The 22,646-nt window shown below is 39.8% G+C and overlaps 1 protein-coding gene across 7 annotated transcripts in view; it reads right to left on the bottom strand.

The window, feature by feature from the left end:
• Positions 1-1,509: 1,509 nt before the first annotated feature.
• Positions 1,510-22,646, bottom strand: part of CD86 (CD86 molecule) — a 66,219-nt gene continuing 45,082 nt past the window's right edge. For 6 of the 7 annotated variants that reach the window (XM_054482105.2, XM_054482104.1, XM_054482107.1 and 3 more), the window contains exons 3-7: positions 18,811-19,146; positions 16,157-16,459; positions 13,243-13,386; positions 4,547-4,592; positions 1,510-3,203 (exon numbers count right to left, since the gene is read on the bottom strand). In XM_054482105.2, the coding sequence (XP_054338080.1) occupies positions 3,107-3,203; positions 4,547-4,592; positions 13,243-13,386; positions 16,157-16,459; positions 18,811-19,146 (926 nt within the window). In that variant the 3' untranslated portion in view covers positions 1,510-3,106. The remainder of the gene's footprint in view (positions 3,204-4,546; positions 4,593-13,242; positions 13,387-16,156; positions 16,460-18,810; positions 19,147-22,646) is intronic. The other variant, XM_054482102.2, reaches the window with a different exon arrangement.

Below are 22,646 nucleotides of genomic sequence, written 5' to 3'. Positions count from 1 at the left end.
CTTGTTACTTATGCAAATTTCTGCAGCTGGCTTGAATTTCTCCTCAGAAAATGGGTTTTCTTTTCTATCACATTGTCAGGCTGCAAATTTTCCAAACTTTTAAACAAAAGTTCCAATTCCAAACATATTTTTGGGAATACATAAAACTGAATGCTTTTAACAGCACAAAAGTTACATCTTGGATGCTTTGCTGCTTAGAAATTTCTTCTGCCAGATACCCTAAATCATCTCTCTCAAGTTCAAAGTCCCACAAATATCTAGGGCAGGGGAAAAATGCCACCAGTGTCTTTGCTAAAACAGCAAGAGTAACCTTTATTCCAGTTCCCAACAAGTTCCTCTTCTCTATCTGAGACCACCTCAGCCTGTATTTCATTGTCCATATTACTATCAGCATTTTGGTCAAAGCCATTCAACAAGTCTCTAGGAAGTTCCAAACTTTCCTACATCTTCCTATCTTCTTCTGAGCCCTCCAAACTGTTCCAACCTCTGCCTGTTACCAAGCTCTGCCACTTACAAAGTTAACAATGTTGGGTAAATTACTCTGACTTATCTCTATGTTTAGATTTTCTCATCAGCATAATGGGCATAATATTCCATTACCTACATCATAGGGTCATTGTGAGGATTAAATAGGATAATGAGTTTAAAGGTTTAGATGAATGACTGGTATATGGTAAATGTGAAATAATGTTAGCTAGTACTATTCTGCCTAATGACCTTTTTCAACCTTCTTTTTCTTTCCCCTAGTCTTAGAATACGGCAGTTCAGATAATTTAATATACAAAGGAGGGATGTTCTCACCAAAGGGCATGTTAATATTTCATTCAATCTTTAAATAGATATGTTTTGAGAAAACAAAAAAGAATTCTGAAAAGAATACATGACATCAGAAATAAAAATATAACAGAAGTTAGAAGACAAAGTTGAGGGACTCTTTAAGAAATACAGCAAAAGACAAAAAGATGGATAATAGGATAGACAACTATCTTAGTTGTCTAAGGATCCATTGGTGAGAAATTAAACACATTCCTGCCCTCACAGAGTCTAGGTCATTTTCTTTTGTCCAGAGTTTTCCTGGCTCTTCTCACATGCTGTATGTATATATGCATTTATTTTATAATCATGGTGTTTTCAAGGAATATTTTTACATTAAGCTTTTGTTTAATGTACATATAAGTACATAATTAAAAAATTACACACTACAGGTTACAAACTCAAAAGTAAGCTTCCCTTCCTTATTCCAGATTTCTTAGTTGTCCTCAAAAACAACCATTCTTACTTGATTTTTTATGACTCATTACTGAGATAAACATACAGAAGTATACAAGCCTCCTTTCTCAAATAATGGTAGGGGAAAGGGAGGAGGAGAAGATACAGGATGTGTCAGAGGCTTCTAGCCATAGAGATGTAAAGAGAAAGGAAGTACATTCAGAGGACAGAGTGGGGAACATCAGACCACAAGGGTTGAGTAGTACTCTTGAAGCCAAAGCAGAAAATGTAGACTTTTAAATGAATGTAAAAAACATTTATTAAAAACTGTGCTGCACAAAACATGTTAGAAACTAGCCAGGTGCTAGGAGTCTAATCAAGGCAGGGGCAGGGTACACACATGAGAATATTACATGGACAAGCTTGTCTAGCATGGCAGTCTATAACCCTTGAGGGTTTACATAAAATAAAGGAATATTTTCGTGGCTCAGGCTCCCCAGAGTTCTCTTTATGTTTGGGCAGAGACTGCCCCATCCCTTACTGATCCCACCTTAGAGCCAGGTTTCCAAAGTCATTTCTCCCAGTATATCTGTCTCTGTATGCAAGTTTCCTCTGGTTGCCTTGAGCAAAAACAATCATCCAACTCAAATTTGCTAGCCCTATGCTGGGCCAGCCCATGTTCCCGTAGGACATCTGTAGGCTAAGTAAGCCCCTGGGTGATCTGCGTCTTGGTCTTCCTAATTCCGTTGCAGCTCTTCCTCTCTCAGCCAGGAGTGGAAAGTCCTAAGCCTCCTTCCATTCATCCCAGTGTCAAGGTGATGGCTCTCCCTCCCCAGCTCTGCTTCCAGGAAGATGACATCCCAATAACTTGGGTATCACCAAAACCCCTCCCTGACCACCAGGGAAACTGCTGTCTGTCTTATGTCCATTTGGACAGACTGTCCATCTGTTGCTTGTTTCAAGACTTGTTGATGGGGTGGACAGACCAGACATTTCATGTATTTCTGTGGATCAAGATCTCTCTTTTTTTTCTCTCTCTCTTTTGAGTATTGTGATCTTTTTTGGTTCTTTCACAGCTTCCCCAGGCCATCTCACTAGTCAGTTCTTCAAGAGAAACAGGGTTCACAAGCTCCGGCATTTTCCTGTTTTTTCAGTTCTCTCCACTAGGGCTTGTTGGGCGGAGCAAGCCTCCTCAATATTAGCAACAGCCCAGATAGAAGTGGCTCCAGGTTCTAACTCTGCCTCTCCTAATTTCCCCAAATTTAGGTTGGTCTGCTCATTGTTGCCTGTACTCTAGGCCACCGTTTTCCTTACTGACCCTGACAGAGGGATGAGAACTCCTTAGCAGGGGTAGACTTTTCTCTAGAGCATAGTAATCACACTATTACAGTACATAGATCTCTATGTTTCAAGATATTAACACTGTAAGGTCATAAATACATAAGTATCACCCAGACTGAGGAGGTAGTTGTTTAGTCACAGGTACACAAGATTCAGTGGGGCACCAGCTTAGAATTCTGGGCAGATAAAAGGCAGTTTTCCAGAAATTGAGAGGTCTATTTAAAAAAACACAATCTATGAAATTAAGAGAAGAATCTGATCTGGAGGAGGTATTGGTCCTAAATTTTATTTCCAGGTCATGAACCACTAAGCTGTGCTTGGCCCATAAGTGTGCTCTGAAGTGAAAAGAAGCAGTAAGAGAATTAAAGTCTGCTCTTGGCATACGGAGCAGAGCTGGAGTCACAGGGAGGCTATTCCACTTAGGGGGAGTCCTGGAGCGCCCTTATTACTGATGGTAATGTCTTTTTGCCTTCTGGAAGAAATCAAAAAGTTGCCCAGAAACTTACAAAGGAAAAAGGTAGAAAAAATGAATACTTGTATGGGCTTTACTCTTTAATTAAAAACATGTATCACTTTTGTCGCAGGAAGATGTCTTCGAACTTTTAAAAACACGCTGGGCTTCATCAGATCTTTCAGGTATATGGATTTTTTCTCTGGAGAAATAGAAGAAAAGATTAGGTAATATTTCACATTTGAGCTACTTTCTTTTTCTAGATTTCAATGATAGGGCAGAATAGAGGTTGCCATTGGAACAGCAATGAGGAAAAACAAACTATTGAAGAGAAAGATGGAGAAGGCAAGAGAAAAGAACCACGGTCTACACTGTCATCTGTGCTTCAACAGCTACCCTCTATTTCTGCCTGGCCCTTCCCATGCCCTCTGCTGGTTCTCTGCTGCCTGCCCTCTGCAGGCTCTTCCAGACCATTTCTGAAACTGAGTGTGACAGGGTAGGCAGGATTTCAGCACCCTTTCTTATTGTCCAAGGGTGCCCAGAATTATTAGTCTTGTTGCTAGAATCACAGTGGCTGGTATATCTGGATTAGTGCTGGGTACTCTTGGTTGTCTCTGCACCCTGGGGGTTATGACCGTTATCTCTGAAACCAGGCTTGTGACTGAGGGTTGCTTTGATCCTATGGGTATGCAGTCAGAGCCTTGATATTCCTGAGAGCTTAATTTCTCAGGACGGATAGAGGTACAGACTATCTGATAGCTTCACGTTGTGAAAGGACTGATCACCACGAACTTTTATGTATTCATCATGCATCAATCACTCTTTCAACATTTATTGAGAACCTGCTATATGCCAGACACCATGCTAAGTGCTAGCAGCACAATGATGAGCTTAACTGGTATGGTCTTTGCCCTTCATAGGATTTAGTTTAGTCTAGTTTATAGAGTTTAATAAGATAATTACACAAATATGTAACCATAATCTGGTGTTATTAAGAAAAAGCCAAGGGATCCACATGATACTGTAACAAGTTGACATTTTCTAGTTTGGGAAAGGGTTTTTAAGAAAGTGCTGCTTGAGGCAAGATCTGAAGAATGAGGTAAAGAAGTGGCAGAAGAACATCTAAACAGGGTCATAGCAAATACTAAGATGCTCAGGCTGAAGCAAACATGTTATCATTCCCCACTTCTTCATTTATTCATTCCACACATGTAGGATGCCCACTAATCTAGGCACTGTGCCAGGTACTGGGGTTACTGTGGCAGATAAGATGCAGCCCATGTTCACCACCTCTGAAATCTTTGGTGTTGACTTTTACTTGACCATGACAGAGCTTGTCATGCTTTCTGGGCATTGTGCATTGGATACCCTGTCATCCATTAACAGGTTATTTTCTTCTAGGTCTTAACTAGTTTTATTTTCCTCTCCCTCTCCATTAGTTCAGGTTTGCTGAGGTCTCAACATATGTTAGGCATAAGCCTATTCAAGTAACAGGCACTCTGGGGATTATACCTCTCTCATCAATGTCTCAGGGTCAGGATTTACCTTTTCTTGGTCTGTTCACTCTCTTCCCTCTCCATTGTGTTGGTTCCTGAAAGACACCAAGAACAATCTTCAAAAATGTATTCCTCATAGATACCAAGAGAAGGAAAGTTTGAAAAGGCTTCAAAGTTCTGGGACTCAGAGAGAAATTGTTGTAACTTTATATATGGAAGAGATAGTTACTCAAATGATGCAATTTCAGGGGGATTGGGAAGAAGTTTCTTGCATTCAAAAAGTATATGCCTTCCCTTGCTCACTGTGCCTTAAGTTCTAACACTGGAAATAGATTTTTCACTTATATCTTTATCCTGGCTAACCAAAAATACCATTGGGAGGGGTAATATATTTAGTTTTAGCAATCATTTTGTGTTTGGAAGAGTTTCTAATCCTTTTCTGAAAGCAAGCTTTATAAGGAGGAGGAAAAGAAGTCTTGAAGATGTTGATGCCTAAATGGGCTAGCCAGATGGTGCTAAGAATATTACACAATGTTGCATGGGCAAGGAGAAGTGGGAAATTTCTAGCCAGCTAGAACTCACAAAGCCTGAGTTGCTATTGATAGGGACTTGCTACTGACACAACTTGGGATGTAAATTTCTCTAGGCTGACTGTTGTGATGATGCTATTGTCCCACATAAACCCCAACAGGTTGCTAACCTGGGTGTCCATGGAGGTATTTATAGACCACAAGAATCCACTCAACAATACCTCTGATGGTTTTGTGATTCTGTCTTTACTAAATAGAGCATTCTTGAACACTTCCTGTCATTGGAAGTTCTCTTTTATGTGTGTATGTGTGTATTTAAAAACAATCAGCTTTTATGAGGCCACAAAGTCATAAGAATGATATAATGGACTTGGGTACTTGGGGGGAAGAGTGAGAGGTGGATGAGGGATAAAAGACTACACATTGGGTACAGTGGACATTGCTTGGGTGACAGGTGCATCAAAATCTCAGAAATCACCACTAAAGAACTCATCCATGTAACCGAAAACCACCTGTTCCCCAAAAACTATTGAAATAAAATAAAAATAAAAGATAAAAACAATCAGCTTTATGGAGGTATAATTAATAAATAATAAAACCCAATCATTTTCAGTTTAGAGTTTGGTGATTTTAACGAATATATATAGTCACATAACCACCACCACAATCAAGATCGAGAACATTTTTATAAGCCAAAATAGTTCGCTTTTCAGCTGATTCCCTTCCCCCATCCCATGGATAACCATGAATCTACTTACAATAGTTTTGCTTTTTCTCAAATTTCATATACATGAAATTGTATAATGTGTATTCTTCTTGTGCCTGGATTGTTTCACTTAGCATAATGCTTTTGAGATTTATCTATGTTCTTGTGTATTATTAGTAGTCCATTCCTTTCTATAGCTTTGCAGTATTTCATTGTATAAATATACCACCGCCAACTGATGAAAATTTAGGATGCCAGGTTTGGTATTATGAAGCAAGCTGCTATGAACATTTGTGTATGAGTCTTTATATATTTTTAAATTTTTAAAAATTTCTGTTTGGTGAATGTCTAGGATTTCTGGGTTGTATAGCAGTACATGAGAGTTTCAGTTGCTTCTTATCCTCTCCAACACTTGATGTTTATCAGACCTTTTAATTTTAGCCATTCTAGAGGGTGTGCAGTGGTATCTCATTATAGTTTTAATTTGTACTTCCCTGATGACTAATGATGTTGTGACTGTGCTCATCGGCCATTTGTATATCTTCTTCTGTTATGTATCTGTTCAAGTCTCTTGCTTCATGCCTTTTATTAAATGGATTGTCTTCTTCCTAATGAGTTGCAATATGTAATTATATATTCTGGATACAAGTCCTTTATCAGATATATATTTTGCAAACGTTTTCTCCCTGTCGGTGGTTTGACTTTTCCTTTTTTAAACAAAGTCAAAGAACAAAAGTTTTCCATATTGATGACATCCATTTTATCTTTTTATGATATGGTTTTTGCTTTCTGTGTCCTATCTAAGAAGACTTGCCTAACTTAAGTTTACAAAGATTTTCTCCCCTGTTTTCTTTCAGAAGTCCTTTCATTTTAATTTTTAATATATAAGTTACTTTGTGTGTGTCTAGGTTCATACTTTTTCCATGTGGATATCTAATTGTCTCAACACTATCTGTTGAAAAGACTATCCTTTCTGCATGGAATTACCTTGGTACCTTTGTCAACAGTGTGAATCTATTTTTGACTCTCTATTTTGTTCCATTGACTGATATGTCTGTCCTTTTACAAATATCACACTGTATTAATTACTATAACTATATAGTAAATATTGAAATTAGGTAGGTTAAGTCCACCTTTGTTCTTTTTTTTTTTTGAGAGGGAGTTTCGCTCTTGTTACCCAGGCTGGAGTGCAGTGGCATGATCTCAGCTCACAGCAACCTCTGCCTCCCGGGTTCAAGCCATTCTCCTGCCTCAGCCTCCGGAGTAGCTGGGATTACAGGCATGCGCCACCATGCCTGGCTAATTTTGTATTTTTAACCTTTGTTCTTATTTTTCAGAATTGTTTTGGCAATTGTAGGTTCTTTGCATTTCCCTATAACTTTTAGAGTAAGATTTTTAGTATCTATTAAAGAGCTTACCAGGATTTTGATTGTAATTACATTTAATCCATAGATTAACTTGGAGAGAATGGATATCTTAACATCTAGTCTTCTGATTCATAAACATGGCCTATGTCTCCATTTATTTTGGTTTACTTTAATTTCTCCAGTAGTAATATTGTATAGTTTTCAGTATATAGACCTTGTACTTGTTTTGTTAAATTTATTTCCAAGTTTTTAATATTATTTGATGCTATTGTAAATGCTATTAATTTTTTTCAGTGTAAATTGCTTTTGTTAGTATATAGAAATAATTGATTTTGTGTATTGACTTTGTATCCTGTGTCTTTGCTACACTCACTTATCAGTTTTAATAGGTTTTTGATAGACTCCTCAGGATTTTCTACAAGCATGATCATTATCTGTGAAAAAAGACAGTTTTACTTCCTTTCCAATCTCTATGTCTTTTATTTCTTTTTCTAGTCTTGTTTCTCTGGCTATGACCTCCAGCACAATGTGGAACAAAAGTAGAGAGAGTGGACATCCTCCTACTTTCCCCATCTTAAGGTAAAAGCAATCAGTCTTTTATCATGAAATATTATGCTAACAGAAGAATTTTTGGTAGACGTTCTTAGTCAGGTTGAGGAAGTCATCCTGTATTCCTATTTTTATGAGAGTTTTTCTTTCCATTTAAAACTATGAATGGTTATTAATTTTGTCAAAAGCTTTTCCTGTATCCATTGACATGATCATATGTTTTTTTTCTTTTTAGTTTATTTATGTAGTAAAGGTTATTGCCTGATTTTTGAATGTTGAGCTTACCTGTGTTTCTTGAATAAACCCCACTTGATCATGATGTATTATACTTTTAACATATTGCTAGATTTTAGTTGCTAATTTTGTTAAGCATTTCACGAGAGATGTTTGTAGTTTTCTTTTCTTGCAATGTCTTTTCCTAGTTCAGTATCAGGGCTTCCCTGCCTTCAGAGGGGCCTGGACACTGGCTCCAGGCAGCAAACTAGAGACATCATAGGGCTTATCTCATTTTTTCTTTCCTTCACTCAGGGACTACAGTTTTCTGCTGTCTGTCATCCGATCTCTGAAAACAGTTGTTTCATATATTTTGTCTGCTTTCTAGTTGTTTATGGAAAGAGGGCAATTCCTATAGCAGTTAATCCTTTGTTGGAGGAAGAAGAAGTCTACTTCTTCTATACAATTTTAAAGACTATTTATTTATTTATTTATTTATTTATTTATTTATATTTTTTAAGACGGAATCTCGATCTTCTGTCACCCAGGCTGGAGTGCAGTGGTGTGATCTTGGCTCACTGCAACCTCTGCCTCCCAGGTTCAAGCGATTCTCCTGCCTCAGCCTCCCAAGTAGCTGGGATTACAGGTGCCCACCATCACACCCAGCTAATTTTTGTATGTTTAGTAGAAATGGGATTTCACCATGTTGGCCAGGCAGGTCTCGAACTCCTGACTTAAGGTGATCTGCCTGCCTCAGCCTCCAAAAGTGCTGGGATTACAGGTGTGAGCCACCACCCCTGGCCTAAAAGACCTTTTAATTATTAGAAAAGTCTCTCTTAATTCCTTATACCCTCTCATGACCTTCATTCATTGAGATGCCCTTTAGAGTCATACCACCAAGCTCAATCTTTGCATCCTATGGTAGCTCTTTAGATATTTGAAGACAGCATTTCTGTTCTCTCCAGGCCTTCTTTCAGGTGAAGCATCATCAGTTACTTGAGCTATTTCTTAATTGACTGAGTTCCCAGATGCTTTATAAATCTGGTTATGTTCTATTTTTGTAAAGTTTCTTCTTAAAAATAATGGTGTTTATAAGGACATGAATAGACAATTCTCAAAAGAAAATATACAAATGGCCAATAAACATGAAAAAACTTCAATATCACTAACTATCAGGGAAATGCAAATTAAAACCACCATAAGATACCACCTTACTCCTGCAAGAATGGCTATTATTAAAAAATCAAAAAATAATAGATGTTGGCATGGATATGGTGAAAAGGGAACATGTTTACACTGCTGGTGGGAATGTAAACTAGTACAAACACTATGGAAAACAGTATGGAGATTCCTTAAAGAAGTAAAAGTAGAACTCTACTATTTAATTCAGCAATCCTACTACTGGGTATATACCCAAAGGAAAATAATTCATTATATGAAAAAGACACATGCACACGCATGTTTATAGCAGCACAATTTGCAATTCCAAAAATAAGGAACCAACCTAAATGTCCATCAACCAATGAGTGGATAAGGAAAATGTGGTAAATATCCCTCATGGAATATTACTCAGCCATAAAAAGAAACAAAATAATGGCATTTGCAGCAACTTGGATGGAACCAGAGACCATTATTCTAAGTGAAGTAACTCAAGAATTGAGAAACAAATATTGTATGTTTTCACTGATAAGTGGGAGCTAAACTATGAGGATGCAAAGACATAAGAATAATATAATGGACTTTGGGGACTCAGAGGAAAGAGTGGGAGGGGTGAGAGATAAAAGACTACACACTGGTGCAGTGTACACTGCTTGAGTGACAGGTGGCACCAAAGTCTCAGAAATCACCACTAAATAACTTATCCATGTAACCAAAAACCACCTAGTTTAGTTCAGTAGTTCCCAAAAAACTATTCAAATAAAAATTTTGAAAAAGAATCTTATTATAAATGTAAAAAAAAGGTACTTATAGTTGAATGCAGTATTTCAGATGTCTTCAGACTAACACAAAATAAATTATCCTTTTATACCCATGACAAAATAGTCACCATATCAAAAAAAGCCACTATCAAAAAAATGAAAGAGACAACTAAAAGGTAGATTCTAAACTTTTAAATTTGATTACAAATTTAGCATTTTGAAGGGGAAATGTGATGATATCACTAACTTTCAGTTTTTAAGCCTGTGAATATTTCTGTTTAAATGTTGGTTAAAAATGTATCACGAGGTCAAGAGATCAAGACCATCCTGGCCAACATGGTAAAACCCCGTCTCTACTAAAAATACAAAAATTAGCTGGGCTTGGTGATGCGCACCTGTAGTCCCAGCTACCTGGGAGGCTGAGGCAGGAGAATCGTTTGAACCTGGGAGGCAGAGGTTGCGGTGAGCTGAGATCGTGCCACTGCACTCCAGCCTGGTGACAGAGTGAGGCTCTGTCTCACACACACACACACACACACACACACACAAAGAAAAAATAATAATAATAATAATAATTTCTTTTGAAAAACAAACTTTACCTTTAAGAAATCATTCCTGAAACAGCTGAGACTCCTAGGTTTGTTCTAGGGAGGCAAGTTGTAAAAACCATTGTTGCTAGGGCATTGTATACAGATTTCAGTCACACAAAACCCAAATGAGGAAGTAAAATTTCAGGGAGAGCTATTTTAGTCTTTCTCCCAATGTGTAAGCTGATAGGGTGATTTCTGTTTGGGAAAAGACAGTAATTCATAGTTATAAATTCTCATGCCTTATCTGCCCTATTTGACAAAACAAAAAAAGAGAAGAGAGATTGGAAACTGGCTAGAATAACTATGGCATTTCCTTTTTAGTCATTTAAACAGCCTAAACTGGGTAAATATATACAGTTGAGGCATAGAAAATCTATAATGAGAAAACACTGGACAGGACTTTTGGTGCCAAGTTAGTTAGTTTGAGGACTGTCTCCTCTGAGAAAGGGATTAACACTGGAGTAGGAGGAAGCTCCACTTTTGGAGAAATTCCTACCAGTTATCAGTAAGCTTGTGTCTCTGTGGAGGGATCTGCTGTTTCCACATTGGTCTCTTGGCAGAATTCAGCTCCTTATAGTTGCAGAACTGAGATCCTAATTTCCTTAATGGCTGGCTGTCAACTGAGAGCCACTTCCAGCTTCTAGAAGCTACTTACATTCCTTGGCTCATGGCTTCCTCCTTCCATCTTCAAAGCTAGAAATGCTGGATTGAGCTTCTTAAGTTTCAGATCTCTCCTTCTTCCAGTTCATTTCTCTATCCCAGCTAGGAAAGATTCTCTGACTCATGTGATTACATTGGGCCCACCTGGATAATCCAGGCTAATCTCACCATCTCAAGCTTGGTGCCTTAATCACCTATGTGAAGTTCCTTTTGCCATGTAAGAACATATTACAGGTTCTGGAGTATAGGAGGTGGACGTCTTGTGGGGGGCATTATTTTGCCTATCACATGGCCAATGCCAGGAGTACCCACAAAGCAATGGTAGATATTGCTGAAGTTACAGAATCCAAATTTACAAATATATCATATCTATAATGGCATAGTTATACCTGTTGCACCTCCCTCCCTACAGTGATGGCAAGGCTACTGTCTTTGATCAAACTCATTGGCATGGATGACTGTCTGAATAAATAACTTTTTCTTACCAATATTCTTCATTACATTCTTAGGGGTCATATATGTACCACCCAGCCCAATCTGACCATCTCATCTGTACCTACAGAGCTTATTTAACCACCTTCTAACTTCTCTCATGTGAACACACATATCCTGTTTATCTCCCCTATCTAGTCTCCTGATTTTTTTCTGATTGCCCCATGGAGGAAGAAACATCCTTAATCTTTTTCTCTATCCCTTCTTCGTTTCATTTGTAAGCTGATCATTCTAATGTGAAGAAAAATTTAGGAAACAGCTTATTCCCAAGATGTAAGTCACTTCTTTATATTTGACTAATTTTAAATGGCAATGAGGTTGAAAGAAAGTGAAGCTCAAAACTCTCACCTTGAAAAGTCAAATCCTGGACAAGCATGATATGTCTTTACATCTGTGCTATGAATTTTATACTTTTATATCATAGAAATCTCTCAGCACACTCCATACATTGGCAGTTTGAATGGCTCTGCCACATGCTTTGTATTAATTTATTTAAATTTTATGATTGCTCCCCAATTTCTTATTTTTAAAGTACAGCAGGATGCATTGAATGACTGCTAATGTCATCCATCTATTTTCTAGATAGATTTTAAAATCAGTATACTGAAAAACAAGATGCTGGCCAGAGGCAATACTCATCTCGTGCTTTCTACCATAAGTGAGTTAGAAGGTTACCTTAATTATTAGCGCCAATCAAACTAATTACTACTGGAGGCAATTACTAAGATAAAGTCCAATCTTAGCTTAGAACCTGCCCAAACTACAAAAAAAGCATGGCATTATTATAAAGTTAGGGACCACTTTGTCCCCATTAAACATTTTTATAACAGAAGTCAGTGGGGAAGGTGTTTATAATAACAAAACTATTGGACTAACTCAAGTGTCCAAAAAATGAGGTTGGTTAAATAAATAAATTAAGGTGTATCCACATAAGGGAATATCTTGCAGCCATTTAAAATGATGCTGTAGAATGATATTTATGACATTGAAAATTGTCTTGCTACATTTAGTATAACAAAGTTAGAACACAGTACATATATTATCCAAATTATGAAAAATAGCCCTTATGATAATCCTAATTATGGAAAACAACATAGATTGATACATAGAAAAATCTTAAAGATAGGCACCAAAAATGTTTGTGTAATCATTTTTTCTTATTAGTAGAGTTATAGGTGATTTTATTTTTGGTATATATGATAATGGATATGTATTACTTAGAAATTAGTAAAAGTTAATATTGTTTGTTATAAGTCAATGGGCAATAATTCATCTAACTTATTTCATAAGAAACCTAGATTTTTTTAGAGACGAGAAGCTGATTCTTGTGGTCATTTAGCAAATATCCCTGCTTAAACACCACCAGGTCCACAGTCTTTAACATTTAGGAGTGGTTTCACCATTTTACTTTATGTATATGTCACAGTAACCTCAAGAAGTGAGGTAGATAAAGCAAATAATAATCAGTTTTCCCTGGAAACCAGAAGTACATTTGTAAACCTGAGGTTAGAAATGTTGCCTTTCTTTGAAGTCCAAGAGCAACATAATCTGCTGCTGCCAGTCTGTATAGGCTCAAAACTCCAAGGAAAAACCTTTTTTCCCAACAACTTCCTGACTTTTTGCCAGTCTAGGCTCAGCCAACAAGCTGCAGAAGGCTGCCAGCCGATTGGGAAGTAGGTGCAAAGTGGCAGTCTGTGGGGAGGACAAGGACTCACTCACCACATTTATAAGAGTTGCGAGGCTGCTTCTTCTTCTTCCATTTCCATAGAATTAGACAGAAAGCCATCACACATATAATAACTGTTGGAAGTACAGCTGTAATCCAAGGGATGTGGTCTGGGGGAGGCTGAGGGTCCTCAAGCTCTACAAATGACCACAAATTTTCAATCAGCCAGGAGAGTCATTTACAAAAGGGTTCTGCTAGCTGCTCTTCTCTTTATTTACCTGCCAGCCTCTCCCCAGGGTTCTAAGGCCAGAGAAGCCTGAAATCCACAATAGGAGGCCATAGAAAGTCCCAGTCTCTGGGCCTCGGCAGTGACCTAAGAATCAAGCCCATGCCTCTGGCCAAATGCCTGGACTGAGCTGCCATGCCTTCCTGGAGGTGGGGATAACACCGACCATGATCAGGAAGAAGAGGGTCAGCCTGGCCCGTGATTCTGGAATCTGGGTGAGGTGTCTGTGCTGAGGCTCTGCACGTGCAGTCATTTGTGCTGTGCCTGCTATCCTGCCCCCCTCTGCAGTCATTTCCCAAGCCCTGAAGATCCTCTCGTGATGATTCTTCTGTCCACTATCATCTCCAGACACCTCTCACTTGGACAAATGCAACAGCTTCCACAGGCCTCTACCTCTAGTTTTCATTTGCTTGTTTGTTTAGTTTTTTCCTACTGAGGTCACAGCAGGTTTCCTCTGCATGGCTTTCAGCGTGTCTCATCTACTAAAAAACCTTTGATGTTTCTTCATGCCTTGAGGAACCTTCACGCCTTCAGGACCTACTTCCTTACATGAGAACTCCTAAGTTTCTGGACAGTTGGAAAACAGACTTTGTGGGGAAAACTTAGAATGGAGTCACCCACTTTAAAGACATTTTTGGGAACAGTTCTGGTAGCTAATCCCAAATTTCAGGAAAACTAGGACCAGCTGATCTATTAGCTTAGCTATAATTTGTAGACACATGCCCTGTTTCTGGGATGGTAAGAAGTTGTTGGCATTGCAGGCCATATTTAATCCCTTTTGAGTCTGTCCCAGTCTATTCCACTTGAGCCAGTTTGGCACTCCCACTAAAGGGGGTTAGGGGTTATACTTACTAATGTGGAGGCTGCTACCTTTCAACATGCAAAAAAGACCCCTTGACTCAGAGTCTAACCTATCTCTGATCAAGCGATAGAATGGGAAACCCAGAGAGGCAAGCCCCATCTTCCTGAGGCAGCTAGAGCTGAAACATTTCTGAAGATGGGGGTACCTGTTGAAGTTTGGCAGAACAGTAGTTGAGAAGCAGCAGGAAGGTGAGCCATGATGAGGTTATAGTGGTGGCAAGCCCCTGTTAATTTGTAGACTATGGGAGCCGTAACAGAGGGCCCTGGGGCATGTCATATATGGTGATGTTGGTGGCCACAAGATGGCCACCAATCAAACTAATTACACATTGAAGGAGGTACTGAACTTCAGGCATAGCTTGGAGAGGCTTCTATCTGGCCAAGAGAGGATACAGGAGAAGCAACTGGGACAGGACGAGTGGCTCCACCATTTACTGGACTCTCAGAGGCTGAAGTGTCTGAGTAGGAAGAAGTCAGTAGCAGGAGATGAGATTGGCCCAGTTGTAAAGTTGGTTCATGGGGATTGGCCCCATGGGCTGTTCACAGACCAAATTATATCTGAACAACAAGACACTGGGAGAAAGGAGGCGATAAAGCCAGGGTATGGAGCAAGGAGTTGGATGGATGTCACTGGAGGGGGCAAGCCAAGAATCATTGCTGGAGAAGGGGTCAAGGTAAGAAGAAGGCAGATGTGGGGGTCAAGGTCAGCACAGGCAGTGATGGGACAGGGTAGATGCAGACCACCTTTATTCCAGGAGGGAATCTTGCAGTTACAGCTTCTTAAAACAGGAGTCAAATATAGACACATGCCCTCCCGGGTAAATCCAGGACTTTAAAATGTCAGGCTCCTATTAGTGGCTACTGCTTAGTTTCAATCCTTTCCTCCACTGAACTGGTCCCTGAAGAATACTTGTGAACACCCAAGCATTTCTGCCTCCAAGGCTTTCTTTGACATACCTCCTGCACTTATGTCAGATACAGTTGAGCCACTGTGGTCCTCTCACCTGCTGAGCCCAGATATTGTCTCAAATTTTTTCTGCTACGGAAGTCACCACAATTTTGGGAACCTGTCATCCAGAATGCCCTCCCCTCCTCACCACATTTATTAACCCCAATAATTTATTTTACATGTTACAAGGTACCCCTTCCTTTAGGAACCATTCCCTGACCCTCAGGGATCTTGCCTACCTCTGAATGCCCATAAAACTCATTACCAGTCACTTTTGTTTTAAATTTAGTCAGATATTTCCATGGAATAAAATTTAGATTCCAATTCAACCTTTTAAAAATCCAGTTTTTCATGTGTGCACATTACAGGGTTCTGATTCTATTGGAAGGTCCTCAAGGGCAGAGGGGGTGTCATATCTTTTTGTTTTCACTCCTGCGACCAATAATGTCCCAAATGGTTCTATATTCACAATAAATACCATTTGTATGTCTGCATGTATGCATGGTGTGTGTGTGTGTGTGTGTGTGTGTGCAAGCACATGTATGTGTTGTAATCAAAGAAAGAATTCTAGCCTGGAGGAATCCTGCAATTTTTAATCAAAACTTCAGAATCCTCCATCCAAAGGTAAACCAAGAGACTGAGTCAGTTTCAGGGCTAAAAGCATATTTCTTCAAGTGCAACATAGGCTCGTAGCCTCCTGGACCCTGCATCACTCAGGAGAAGCAGGAGCCCTCCATCTGGGTCCTTCCTAACAGCGTCATAAAATGGCCCAGTTGGAGGTTTCCTAGCAAGTCGGGGACGTTGGATGATCTGCCTTAAGCATTTGTGTGTAATACCTGCTGAAAGAAATAGTCTTGGAAAACAGCTTTACCTATAGAGAAAGGTGAGGATAAAAGCCGTATCTTGTCAGTTTCCAGAACACAGAAGATGGTCATATTGCTCGTAACATCAGGGAATGAAACAGACAAGCTGATGGAAACATCGTACAGTTCTGTGACATTATCTTGAGATTTCTGCATAACACCATCATACTCGATAGTTGAATTCTTGGTTCTTAGCAAAACACTCATCTTCTTAGGTTCTGGGTAACCATGTATAGATGAGCAGGTCAAATTTATGTACACATTTTCTGTTATATTAGAAATTGGTACTATTTCAGGTTGACTGAAGTTAGCTGAAAGCAGAAGAGAGATACAAAAAAATCAATCTAAGTTTAGATGTATCCAGGAGGGAGTAGCAAATAACTGGGTACTTGATCTGGGGCTCATTGGGGGCACACCTGGGAGCCTCAGGGTGTCTAAAATGTGACCCTCAGCCCAAGGTGAGTGCCACATAATGACTTCATGCTTATTTTTCAACAATAGAGTTTGGGGCCATACTTACTTCCTGCTTATCCAAATCAAGGGGGTGCTCTCTAAGTGAAAGGAGGGCTGTAATTGAGTCACCAAAGATTTACAATGAAGCCACTGTTTCCAGGGAGTAGAGTCTTTGGAAGGAGAAGTGGTCTGACTCTAGGGCCCAGGTGTCCCATGGGGCACATTCCAGCTCACCAGACTAAGAGAGCAGAAAGGGATTGAGCTGGAGTCTCACCAGGAACTGACAGATTTCATGGTGCTGAGATGCCCTGTGTCATATCTTTCAGAAACCCAAGCAGGATTGTGGTAAGTGAGTGGGTGGAGATTTTGGAATTTGAAGTTCAGAACACTGATTTTTGGCATGATCATCAAAGTGTCTTCATAACATACTCTAAGAAGAAGGCCAAATCCAGCTATTTTAGGGAAAAATACATGCTCTTAATAAACACAGTGTTTCTCTTGCCTTTGTTTGCCATTCTCACTTTCTGGCTGTCCAGGATCACTGGCATGGAGCCCCTAGACCTGTGTCATGTGCCTTCTGTCAGAAAAAATCTCTTGTTCTTTTATAGTTACTAGGTAGTTTGCAGGTTCTACAAACTAATTTATAATTTAGTATATTCTTACTAAAAGGTCTGTCATTTGTGTGTCATCTTTATAAGTTTTGCTATATCAATGTACTATTTGAGCACTCTTCTTGGACTCTATGTGGTCTATAGAAGGTGAATTGCCAGACTGTATTTAGCTTTATTAACAACATCTGTGAAATCACATGTTGCGTAAGTTAGAGTTTTTCTAATATACATTAAAACAAATACAACATGACTTTTCAAAATGCTTATCTGTGTCCCACCTAAAACATTTCCAATGGTACCTGATCACATTTTGAAAACACGGATTTAGCACTTGGTTAACTGTTCCTAAAGCCCTGCAGCCTAGTTTAAATCACACAGGGTTCAAAGGGAGCAGCTCTCCATTCTATTTTTACTTTTGCTTCTGTTTTACTCTATGGTTTTAGAATAGGTGTTGATCTGCCTTTTCAAGTTTCATCAAAAATTAACCTGGATCCAGTAATACCACACCTGGGTATTTTCTCTAGAGAACTGAGAACTTATGTTCACACAAAAACCTGTATGTGAATGTTTACAGCAGCCTTATTCATAAGAACCCCAAACCAGAAACAACCCAATGTCTTTTACTGAGTTGAATGGATAAACAATAAAATGCTACTCAGCAATAAAAAGGGACAAGATCGATATGTGCAACAACTTGGGTGAATCTCAAAGGCATGCTAAATGAAAGAAGCCAGTCTTAAAAGGTTACATACTGTATGGCTCCACTTATGTGACACTGTCAAAAAGACAAAACTATAGGATGCCCAACAAGGGTTACGAGTGCAGACAGGGTATGACTCTATGAAGGGATAGCCTGAGGGAAATTTTTAGGGTGATAGAAATGCTCTATGTCCTGTGGCGGTTACCTAAATCCATACAAGATCTATAAAATCAGCAGAACAGTATACCAAAACAAAAAAAAAATAATTTTACTGTGTGATAGTTTTAAAAAAATCTGTAGTGGCATTTATGCCTTCCAAGGTCTGGTGAAGCAGAGGAGCTGGTTTGTAAGTTTGTGGGTTATGTTTGTTGGGTTTTTTTCCGTTCTGTCTACCAGGTTCATGGTTGTGGCAGTAAACAACTCATAAGCAACCTAGAGGAGGCTGAAGGGAAAACCCAAATGTGTCAGCTGTCCCCTTTGCTAGGAGCTCCAGGCAAAGATTTAGTAGGTGAAAAATCTTGGACCCAAGGAAAAAAAATGAATATAAGACATCTGAGGCCTTTATGGTTATACAAACTTTGTGATGGCCAAATTACCCATGGTTTTTACCATGGGTAATTAGCCATATTTGTTCAATTAGCTCTATTTTTTTCCCCAAAGCAGATTTTTACTGATCCTTCAGAAGCAGACTATAAAAAGTACAAAAGACTTTCAGTTCCCTACTCCCAGACTCTACACTCCCTTCAAATGCACTTCCCAGAAGTGGCTGTCCTCTGCCTTCTCTCTATAGACCCCCCTTTTCCCCTGGGCCCCTCAAGTCCCCCTCCAACGTTTTTCTAACTCATTTGCAGTCCCATCTGAGAAGGCTAAGAATCTGAACACACCATTGACCACATACCAAGCACTGACAGTTCAGAATTCATCTGGTGGATGCGAATCATTCCTGTGGGCTTTTTGTGATGGATGATACATTGATACAAGCCCTTGTCCTTGATCTGAAGATTGTGAAGTCTCAGGGTCCAACTGTCCGGATCAAAACTTGTGCGGCCCATATACTTGGAATGAACGCTGTCAAATTTCTCTTTGCCTAAGTATACCTCGTTCAGAACCAAGTTTTCCTGGTCCTGCCAAAATACTACTAGCTCACTCAGGCTTCGGTTTTGAGAGTTTGCAAATTGGCATGGCAGGTCTGCAGTCTCATTGAAATAAGCTTGAATCTTCAGGGGAGCAGCACCTAAAAAGGAAGGCTAAGGATTAGGGAGGGAGAAACAAGAGGAAAGGGGAAAAAACCTCCATTTCTCTTTATACAATACCCAGATACTATCTTATCAGTAATCATGCTGAAGAATAATATTAAGCTCTGGAACTGTGCACACATGCTTGGCATCTGGAGATTAGGACCTTTGTCCTTGCTTCACTGCTGACTAAATGTGTGGCCTTGTACAAAGTGCAATCTTTATGAGCCTCAGTTTCCTCATCTGATTAATGAAGTGGTTGACTAAATGTTCTAAGGGTCTCTCTAGCACTGTGGTTCTGTGAATTTAAATTGCAGGACAGGGAAAAACCAGTAGAGTTAGACAACCCATTCACCCACCAGTTACCTTCCTATAACCTTAATTTTAGTTCTCATCACTGTAGCTGTTACATGTTCCATAACGTCTACACCATCACCAAAAGCTTTCCCCTCTCCCCCATCCACATATTCCTTGGTCTGCTATGATGAAAATATTGCTGATAATGGTAATAAATTACAGCCCCCCTTTATTATACTTCATTAGTTGGGGAATCACATTGAGTAACATCTTTGAAATTCAAATAGCTCCCTTTACAGAACTTCCCCTATGACTGCTGCTCCCATGGCCAGCACTCCCAAGGATGTCAAATGCTTTAGAAATGACTTCGATAGTGAACCAAGGCCTTTATTTTCAGTGACCTCTCTAAGCCCTTTCAGAGATCAGAAAGAGAACTGGGCAAATTTGATGGTTGTTTTGGGATTGTGGTGGTCAATGACCATTTAAGGCACATGAGTGAAATGCTGGAAATGAATCATAGATGGGCAGGTGAGGATGTGCTTTGGGAGTATTGGGGAAACCCCAGGCACCACAAACTTGCTGCTCCCAGTATGCACTGACCCTGGACAATTTTACAACCATAGACATCATGCTGGAAGTGTTCAGAGAAAGGCTTTAGTCCTTGAGGGCACTTTGGGGTTTGTGGGAAGGATGTGGGCCACCCAACTACTTAAATGTGAATGATCACAGGGTTTGTGTAGGACCTTTTCTAGGTTACAGAATTACTTGAGACTTGGCAAAAAAAAAAAAAAAAAAAAAAAAGTAAGCAGTGGTGGGTGAGAAGTACGGGGGTGGAGAGTGGGAAGGCTGTTTCTTACTTAATACGAAGTTAGATGCCACCTTGGAGAGGAAGTTAGTGTAAGTTCTAAATAAAATTTCATCATTCAGGATTTATGTGAAGGCATGTTGACATTGAGGAGGAAAGGGAGGAGATGGGTTGATGATAGAGATGAGAGGAGTTTCATTTGAAGAGTTCTTAGTGGGGGAGTAATTAAATTGATGTGGTTTCTCTTGAAAGAGGGAATAGAAGGACAAATAACAGTGACATGCACTTGTCAAACTAAACTGTGTACAGAGTGGCCCAGTGAGAATACATAATCAAGGGGTTGGTGGTGGTCTTGAACTCTTAGGGAAGCAGACAGCAGGCATCAGTGGGAGTTTGCACAAATATGAATCACTGCCTATTTCACTACACTCACTAGGACCCTGTGAAGTACTTGAGGTATAAAATGCACCACCTGTAGAGGATGCATACCGGTATTGGAGGGAGGAGGGAAAATCTATATGGGTACCCTGACAGTGGAAGGGAGACCTAAGGAATATTTAGTGTGTTTATTAATCACCTTACAAGGCAAACCTGAGGCTTCTGCAGCCTTTGCTGAGCTCTTAATGTAATGCAAGAGTGCCACCTACTGTAAAAGCTTCTAGCATTGTCTCTGAGGAAATACTGGTTTTAGTCTAAATTGTCATGTAATATAGGGCAGATGACCTAACGGAGAAACCAAACACACAGTTAAAAATTCTGCCAATTAACAGTCAATGTTATGTTATTACTCAGCTGTCAGTTGTGCCTTCTGGACCTGGAAATGACTTCGTCTTTAGCTGCTTCTGTCCCCTTGATTTACATATATGTTTGTTTGTTTTTTTCTGTAGAGCCTCACAGTATCTTCTTTCCTTCCCATCCATTCTCTCTACTCACAGACCAGTCTAACTCCGCTGACCCAGGCCCCTTCTCCCAAAGATTACAACGGCTTTCTCTTCCACTCATCGAGTGCTCCCTTCTTCACCTAGCAACTGAAAGTGTGATGTATGGACCAATGAGATTCACGTCACCTGTGGGCTGGTCTGAAACACGGAATCTCTGGCCCCACCCAAGACTACTGATTCAGAACCTGCATTTTAACAAGAGCTATAGTTTGAGCAGCTGCTGTAGAGAATCTCTGCCTCTGTCTCCAGAGTGGATCACAGAAAATGACATGAAAAATTTTTTTCCATCCATTCCTCCTCAGACTCCCTCTCCTCCCCATGGGGTGGAAATCACTTTGAAATCCATTCTGAGTGGAACTGAAAGTATTTTGCAATTTATACTCCATAGCACCTCACCAACCATTGGCTTCCATGATCTCACACAGAGCCAGGCATGGGGGATGCTGCTAATCCTTTCTCTGACTAAATGGGGAAAGTTTGGCTCAAGGTCTGTGATCACCAAATGACTTCAGGCCTTCCATTTTATGACCCCAGACCTCAAGCCACCTAGCAACTGGACTTACTGGGACTCCATAGGTGGGTAAGCATTGAGAATCTCTCCCTTCCCCAGCACTTGGGTAAGAGGAATGGTCGAAGTCTAGTTACAATGGGTTGCTATGATGTCAGGAACAAGTTGCTCAAGAATACAGCGAGATGCCTTCGTAATCAGCTGAAGGAATTTGTTTCAAAGGATAATTAAGGACTTTCTGAGCAATATACTCTACTGTTGGAATGCCACTCAAAAACTGTAATTTGCTAGCCTTACGAAGTCTCTGACCCCACTGGGACTTCAGTGTTCCCTGGCTGCTATCCCCAAATGCGTATCTTATATATTTAAGAATTATCTCTTCTTTATGTTCCTATGCTTATCTGTACTAAAAAAAATTCCTTCTTTTACTAAACTTCCTCCAAAGTTTTACTTGGCCCTTTGGAAGCCTCATTCCATTACTTACTACAAGGAAACTCTCCCACATCTTTAACCCCTTCATTGACTGTTTCCCCTGAGTTTATTATTTCAGTGAAATCTGGCTTCACCCAAAGGAAGCCACTTGCTCCAGCCCCAGCTACTGTTTGTTTTATCACACTTTGTGGGGACTTTGAGCAACACCCTCCACTTTTGAGGTGTCTGACTCTCATTGCTTGTAGCTACTAAATCACTACCACCTTGCTCAATGAGGATTTTGGCATTAGATGCAAGGTCTTGCTAACAATTTGGGTGACTTCTTCATGAATGAGTCTAACAACCTTGCCTCAAATTTCTTTGATCTTGTCAACTCCACAGGTCTTCACCCACAGACTATTTCAGCAGCTGCCCCCCACCCTCTTATGACATAACCCTAAAACTTTTCACCTGGAGCAGCTCAGTCCCTAGAATCTTAATCTCAATATACTAATCTCTGTCCACAACCTCCTACTC

Source organism: Pongo pygmaeus, chromosome 2 (genome assembly GCF_028885625.2).
Source record: "Pongo pygmaeus isolate AG05252 chromosome 2, NHGRI_mPonPyg2-v2.0_pri, whole genome shotgun sequence".
Classification (NCBI taxonomy): Eukaryota; Metazoa; Chordata; class Mammalia; order Primates; family Hominidae; genus Pongo; species Pongo pygmaeus.
Note: the sequence above shows the minus strand (reverse complement) of the source record. Positions and strands in the feature narration are given on the sequence as shown.